General features: G+C 48.9%; 1 protein-coding gene across 7 annotated transcripts in view; it reads right to left on the reverse strand.

The window, feature by feature from the left end:
- The window catches only part of LOC143528250 (talin-2-like), a 51738-nt gene that overhangs the window by 11337 nt on the left and 32901 nt on the right, over positions 1-7500 (reverse strand). For all 7 annotated transcript variants that reach the window (XM_077023888.1, XM_077023885.1, XM_077023886.1 and 4 more), the window contains 14 exons: positions 7384-7477; positions 7052-7141; positions 6834-6956; positions 6530-6673; positions 6283-6444; positions 5455-5595; positions 5064-5245; positions 4647-4779; positions 4389-4490; positions 3135-3305; positions 2545-2691; positions 2000-2122; positions 1016-1185; positions 174-351 (listed from right to left, as the gene is read on the reverse strand). In XM_077023888.1, coding sequence (XP_076880003.1) covers positions 174-351; positions 1016-1185; positions 2000-2122; positions 2545-2691; positions 3135-3305; positions 4389-4490; positions 4647-4779; positions 5064-5245; positions 5455-5595; positions 6283-6444; positions 6530-6673; positions 6834-6956; positions 7052-7141; positions 7384-7477 — 1960 coding nt within the window. The remainder of the gene's footprint in view (positions 1-173; positions 352-1015; positions 1186-1999; positions 2123-2544; positions 2692-3134; positions 3306-4388; positions 4491-4646; positions 4780-5063; positions 5246-5454; positions 5596-6282; positions 6445-6529; positions 6674-6833; positions 6957-7051; positions 7142-7383; positions 7478-7500) is intronic.

Raw genomic sequence — 7500 nt, forward strand, 5'->3', positions numbered from 1 at the left:
ATCAGCATGACGCACACACATACATGAGCATATTTTTATGCAGTAGAATGCATTACAGTGAAGTGTGTGTGTGTGTGTGTGTGTGTGTGTGTGTGTGTGTGTGTGTGTGTGTGTGTGTGTGTGTGTGTGTGTATTGGGGTGTGGGTGGGTGTGTGGGTGTGTGTGTGTGGCACCTGTACGTCGGCGTCTGCGGGGCCGAGACTGGCAGCCCCGAGCTTCACCGCCTGGCTGAGCTGAGTGATGGTGTGGGCGGAGGACTGAGCCGCTCTGGCCAGCCTCTCAACTCCACCTCCAGACACCAGACTCCTGGCGTCCTCCAGCAGTGCTCTGGCCGTCTTCAGAATGCCTTCCCTGAGTTCACAAAGCACTCAGTATTAATGCTTTGGAGCAGCATTAGTACAAATGAACCTTTTAGTAAATGACGTTTTCCAAAAATACAAAAAAAGCCAAAGTGAGATAAAGATTTTTTTTACATAGATGTACGAATTAGGGTTAGAGGTTAATGTTAGGATGCAATAGCGCATCCTATAGATCAGGTATCACCAAATGGCGGACCGCGGTCCGGATCCGGACCCGAACGCCGTCCTGTCCGGACCCAATCACATTCCTGATTAACTGGATACGGACCCAAATGCCAAAGAAATTTTAACGGGAGACTATATTTTAAACTGGAGAATTTATTTTCAGACGAGTGTTACGTCCCCCCCCCAACGCTCAACAACTTTTGTTCGCCGCCACCCCCCCCCCCCCCCCCCCCCCCCCCCCCCCCCCGCTCAACAACTTTCGTTCGCCACTGCGGACCCGGACCTAAGGTCTGAGCTATCTGCCAAAAATGGACCGCGGAAAGATTTAATTGATTACCCCTGCTATAGATTGTCTGTGTGTATGTTTGTGCATATGTGTATGTGTGTGCATATATGTGTGTGTGTATACGTGTGCATGCATGTGCTTCAGTGTGCATGTTTGTCTGTACATCTGTATGTCTATGTGTGTTTGTGTGTGTGTGTATGCTCACCTATGATGAGCAAAAGAATGTGCATCATTCTCAGTGTTAAGTGTGCCTGCTGACGCAAACATGATGGTGGTGTCCAGGTCAGCGATGATGCCTGATACAGCACCAACAGCACTGATACAGGCCTGGAAGTCCTGATCACCTGCCTGTAGAGCAGACCCCAGCTCAGACACCTAACACACACACACACACACACACACACACACACACACACACACACACACACACAAACTATAAGAACAAAGTGACTAGCGTTTAGAGTACATGCATTTCTAAGGGACTGTATAGTGTGTGTCACTGCACATGTGCGATTGTGCTTGAATGTGCACAATGTACAACTGTGTTTTTGTATGCAAAAATGTGCATCTAACTGTGCATATGAACATTTCTCAGTGATGCCTCAGTGTGTGATGTCTCAGTGTGTGTGTGTGAGCTCCCTCTTGGTGACGGAGTCTGATGAGTGGAACTGCAGGCCTCCTGCTTTCTGCAGCAGTGCGATGCAGAGATGACCCAGTTCCTGCACACGCCACCTTACCTGCAGGCCCAGCTGCAAATACCGCACAGACACTGTCTGACCAGTCTTAGTGACAGGCTAACAATTCACACTGAGGCCTCACTGGCGCCACCTGCAGCACAGCAGAACAACTTCTCTGGCTGTCTGCTTTCTGTTGATAAGGTAACGTCACAGATTGTTGGTCAGCCCCTGGTGATCTGCAATCAGCTATAGTGTATGACCACCCCTTATTAACCCTAACCCTAATACTAAACCCTAACCCTACCACTAAACCCTAAGCCTTATTAAATTAACTTTATCTGCTAAGGACATACCATTGTGAGTGGTTTTGAGTGTTGAGTGGGCTACGTGGTGGGCCTTGAGAGACACTGACATAAGACAAACACTTAATTAGGTTAGGGGTTAGTGTTAATTAGGGTTAGGGTTTAGGATTAGGGTTAATAAGGGTTATGGAGGTAAGATTAGGGAGGCACCTCCTCCTGCTCTTCTTCTGTAGTGGCCGTGACACCTCCACACTGGGCGAGACGCCTGTAGTCCTCTGTGACCTGGAACGCTAAACTGCCCAGTTCCTCGGGTGTACTCACTGACTTCTTCATCTAACATGGAGAAAGAAATAGAGAGAAAACAAAAGAGTGAGAGAGAGAGAGGGTGATGAGGGAGAGAGAGAGAGAGAGAGAGAGAGAGGGTGATGGCAAGAAACAGATTTATTTTAATACATGTTTGTATTAGGAATGAGAACTTATGAAGGGCTGGATTACAGACTGTAATGAATGTGTGACTGTTCTGGGTACAGTGTGAAGGGCTGTATTACAGACAGTAATGAACGTGTGACTGTTCTGGGCACAGTGTGTGGTGCAGCCCCAGTCAGAGATCTGCAGTGAGCCCTGGTGGTTTTGGTCCACAAATGAGCCCCGTGCATCGGTCCAGTTCCCCTTGGCCAACTGCTAGAGTACAACACCCCTGCATCTTATGTGTGTCCATATTTCTCACGTGATCGTATGTCAGTATGTGGAATTACCTTGCCCAGAGTCTCAGTGATGGAGTCCGCCATGTGCCCCTCACTGCCCACCCCACTGACAGCTTCATTCAGGGTCAGCACGAGGTCATCGACTGCCTCCCGCATCAGCTGAGCCGCCTCCGCTATGGCATCATGAGTGAGAGTTGCCTGGCAACATAGAAAGGGTAACCCCCGTCTGTCTGTGTGACACTAACAGCAGTGATACAGGTAAGCAGTGAGGGTTAGGGTTAACTTGACTGCTGGAAATGTGTGTGTGTATGTGAGTGTGTGTGTGTCAAAAACACATGACGTATCACAACATCGTGACATACAACATTTTCTCGTGAGGCATCACAACATCATTTATGGCAAGCGTGAATTCGGAGAGAAGTGTCAAAACAAACAATGTTTTACAATGAGTAGCGTTACAATGAGTAGCGTACATGGAGCCTTTGGCTGTAGGGAGTTTCAAATCACACGTCCTCTGCCACGCACACAACCAAAAACACTCCCCACCCTCCCAGTCTCCTCCTACTGACACACGTGTGTGTGATGTGTGCGCATGTATGTGTGTGTGTGTGTGTGTGTGTGTGTGTGTGTGTGTGTTTAACCTTTGGGTTGCCTCCTGCTTCCTTAGCAGCGTACAACATCTGCAGTGTGGATTCCTGCAGGATCTTCACCTGCTCCAACACACTCAGCTGCTGCCGGTGCTGTGTGAGCCTGGAGGCCACGCCCACAGCAGCTCTACACACAGGCTCAAAGGAACTCACCAGCTGGGCCATCTGTACAGGTCAAAAACACACAACTCCATACACAATCACTGTGTTCTGTACTGGTGGAAATTTTAAGCTGTCTTAAAGATCAATAGTCTGTATATCTGGATAAGGGGGTGTGGTCTATGAACACATTGGATATAGGGGAGTAGTCTACTAACACACTGGAGAACAATAACCCTTTATCCAATGTGGTAAAAAAAAAAACGGTGTGGATGAAGGGGCGTGGTGTATGTGGATGGAGGGGCGTGGTGTATGTGGATGGAGGGGCGTGGTGTATGTGGATGGAGGGGCGTGGTGTATGTGGATGAAGGAGCGTGGTGTATGTGGATGGAGGGGCGTGGTGTATGTGGATGGAGGGGCGTGGTGTATGTGGATGGAGGGGCGTGGTGTAAAGCAGTGTGGATGGAGGGGTGTGGTGTATGTGGATGGAGGGGCGTGGTGTAAAGCAGTGTGGATGGAGGGGCATGGTCTATGTGGATGAAGGGGCGTGGTCTATGTGGATGAAGGGGCGTTGGCTATGTGGATGAAGGGGCGTGGTCTATGTGGATGAAGGGGTGTGGTGTATGTGGATGGAGGGGCGTGGTGTAAAGCAGTGTAGATGGAGGGGTGTGGTGTATGTGGATGGAGGGGCGTGGTGTAAAGCAGTGTGGATGGAGGGGCGTGGTCTATGTGGATGAAGGGGCGTGGTCTATGTGGATGAAGGGGCGTTGGCTATGTGGATGAAGGGGCGTGGTCTATGTGGATGAAGGGGCGTGGTCTATGTGGATGGAGGGGCGTGGTCTATGTGGATGAAGGTGCGTGGTCTATGTGGATGAAGGGGCGTGGTGTATGTGGATGAAGGGGCGTGGTGTATGTGGATGAAGGGGCGTGGTGTATGTGGATGAAGGGGCGTGGTCTATGTGGATGAAGGGGCGTGGTGTATGTGGATGAAGGGGCGTGGTGTATGTGGATGAAGGGGCGTGGTGTATGTGGATGAAGGGGCGTGGTCTATGTGGATGAAGGGGCGTGGTCTATGTGGATGGAGGGGCGTGGTCTATGTGGATGAAGGGGCGTGGTCTATGTGGATGGAGGGGCGTGGTGTATAAGTACATTGTGTCCCAGCTGTGCTGCGTCCCCTTTGGCTGCGGTAGACATGGGGTCAATTAGGTGACCCACTTCCTGTACTGATGACATCAGCTGATCCTGCATAGCCTAATGGGTAAAAAACAACCATGTAACAACACTTGAAAAGACATTTCTACATAATTACTTCTAGTTTCAAGTTTATTTGTCATTTGCCCATCATGTCGGGACATAACATGCATTGAAATGCTTGGGGTGAGGCTCAGACAATAGCAGGACACTCACGTCCAGGGAGACGTCCTCTCTAGGACAAAGAGTCTGACGGGCAGCTGCGAGAGACGCTTGCTCGATCTCTTGAATCGCTCTGCTCACCCTCTCTATGGCGAACTCACACTCCCGCTGGCCTGGGGCCTTGTGTCTGTCACCACAAACGGACACCTCAAAGCTCCCCACTGAGCTGCAGTGTGTGTCTCCCCAGGCCACTGGAGTGTGTGTGTGTGTGTGTGTGTGTGTGTGTGTGTGTGTGTGTGTGTGTGTGTGTGTGTGTGTGTGTGTGTGTTGTCCAGGCCACTGGAGTGTGTGTGTGTGTGTGTGTTTTGTCTAGGGTACTGGGGTGTGTGTGTGTGTGTGTGTGTGTGTGTGTGTGTGTGTGTGTGTGTTTTGTCTAGAGTGCTGGGGTGTGTGTGTGTTATCATATGATACCTGATTGCAGCTATGAGGCTCTTGATGGAGTCAGACACTGTACGTGAGTGATCAGCAAGCAGCGACCATGTGGGAGGATCTCTAGGATTCATAGCCAATGAGCGTGCAGTCTTCAGGAGGAGGATGGAACTACTCAGCATGGAGCGTGCTGATTGGAGGATAGGCTCCTGTGCAGCATAACCCTAAGCAAAAGTTGTGGCAAAAGAGAATCAAGTAAGAGCTCCACAGAGCTCAGCATCAGAACAGCATCAGAACATCAGCAGAACAGCAACAGATCAACAGCACAACAGCAATAGAACAGCAGTAGAACAGTAGTAGAACAGCAATAGAACAGTAGAACAGCAGTAAAACACACACACACACACACACATACACGCACACACACACACACCTCTCTGCTGATTTGTGCAGGAACACCAGTAAACTCTGGGCTGGATGCAAACGTGGTCAGATTATCCACAGCTTCAGTCAGAGGAACAGTAGCAACACGACATTTCTCACGATTCTCCTCTGAGAAACCGCCATCGAGAGCCTGGAAATCCACAACGAACTACCAGACGTTAGAAAATGACACATGCACATATGTGTGTGTGTGTGTGCGTGTATGTGTGTATGTATGCAGAATATGTGTGTATGTATGTGCATGTATGCATGTATGTATGCACATACAGTATGTGTGTATGTGTGTGTAAGTATGCACATATGTGTCTGTGTATACAGACATGCGTATTTGTTTGTGTGTGTGTGTGTGTGTGTATGTATGCATGTATGTGTGTGTGTGTGTGTGTGTGTGTGTATGTATGTGTATGCATGTGTGTGTGTGTGTGTGTATGTGTATGCATGTGTGTGTGTGTGTGTGTGTGTGTGTGTGTGTCTGTGTGTATATGTGTATGTAGGTATGTGTGTCTGTAGGTGTGGGTGTATGTGTATGTGTGTGTGTATGTGTATATGTGTGTGTGTGTTTATGTGTGTATGTGTGTATGTGTATATGTGTGTATGTATGTATGTATGTGTATGTGAGTATATATGTGTATGTATGTGTGTGCTTGTGTGTGTGTGTGTGTGTGTGTGTGTGTGTGTGTGTGTGTGTGTGCGCATGCGTTCGTGTGTGCGCATGCGTGCGTGTGTGTGTGCGCATGCGTGCATGTGTGTGTGCGTGTGTGTGTGTGTTTTTAGGTCTTTACTGATTTAAAGTAAAATGTCAGGAATATTCTGGCACCTTGATGGTCTGGACCAGGTTGGCTGTGTTGCTGGCCACCTCTTTAGCTGATTGGATGAAGTGTCGCTTGGCAACATGGTTACCTGTCCTAGAGGACGCCAGACGACAGGCATTAAACAGCACAGAGGTGTGTTTCGCCACAATGGTGGCAGCAGAGAGCACCTGCATCACACACAAACACAAATATAATCAAGTAAACGTGCCATTAAACAGTTTTACCAAACAGCCAAAGCTCTTTAACAATTACCTGGGAAGAGCTACTGCAGGGATCAACAAGGTTCTGACAGGCCATCTTGATTGCCTGATTGGCTCGTGCAAACTGAATGGTATCCACTAAGCCCTGCTGACCTGATTGGCTGTTAGGATCAGACACGGCCACAAGGTAAGCAGCCTGTAGTTGGGAGAAAGAAACAAATAAAGAAAACAAATCACAGGAAAAGACGTATGTGTGTACTCGGAGTCACTGACATGCAAGCACAAACAGGAGAAGCACTGCTAGTGTGCAGAGGTGTAATATTAACTGGTTCTGGTAGGGGGCAGCCAACTCTCACCTGTGCAGCTCCCTCTGTAAGTCCACAGAGGGCCTTGGAGGCCAAACCCACACACTCTCCAAAGCCCACCACATCTCCTCCCTTGCAGTTCTGGGAAATACCTGCTATAGACTCCCCAAGGACCTACACACACGTGCACACACAAACAATAAATAGGAGAATAAACATATATTTCTATCAACATTAAAATGTAAATTCAAAGCCAGACACTGAAGTACCTTAGAGTTCTCCATGACATTCTCAACGCAGTCAAAATATGATGACTCACTGAGTGGCTCGTTAGGGTGGTCTAGCAGTTTCTTCACAGCCTAGAAAACCACGCACACATGCAAATAATGTCATGTCAATATATACATATACTGAGTCAGGCTAATTAGCAAGGATCAGAGAGAGAGGAATAGAGAGAGAGAAGGGGAGAGAGAGGGAGAGATAGAGAGGGAAGGTGGGAGAGATAGAGAGGAAGGGAGAGGGAGAGGGGGGAGAGAAAAGGTGGAAGAGAGGGAGGGGAGAGATAGAGAGGGGGAGAGAGGGGGAGAAGCGTTTAATGGACCTGCAGTTCTCTGAGTGCATTATCACACTCCTGTTGGCCTGGTCCTTGCTGTGTGCACAGAGCAATCAGCTGGTTGATGCTGTCAGTTACAGACCTGTTCCAAACACACACACACAC

Source organism: Brachyhypopomus gauderio, chromosome 12 (genome assembly GCF_052324685.1).
Source record: "Brachyhypopomus gauderio isolate BG-103 chromosome 12, BGAUD_0.2, whole genome shotgun sequence".
NCBI lineage: Eukaryota > Metazoa > Chordata > Actinopteri > Gymnotiformes > Hypopomidae > Brachyhypopomus > Brachyhypopomus gauderio.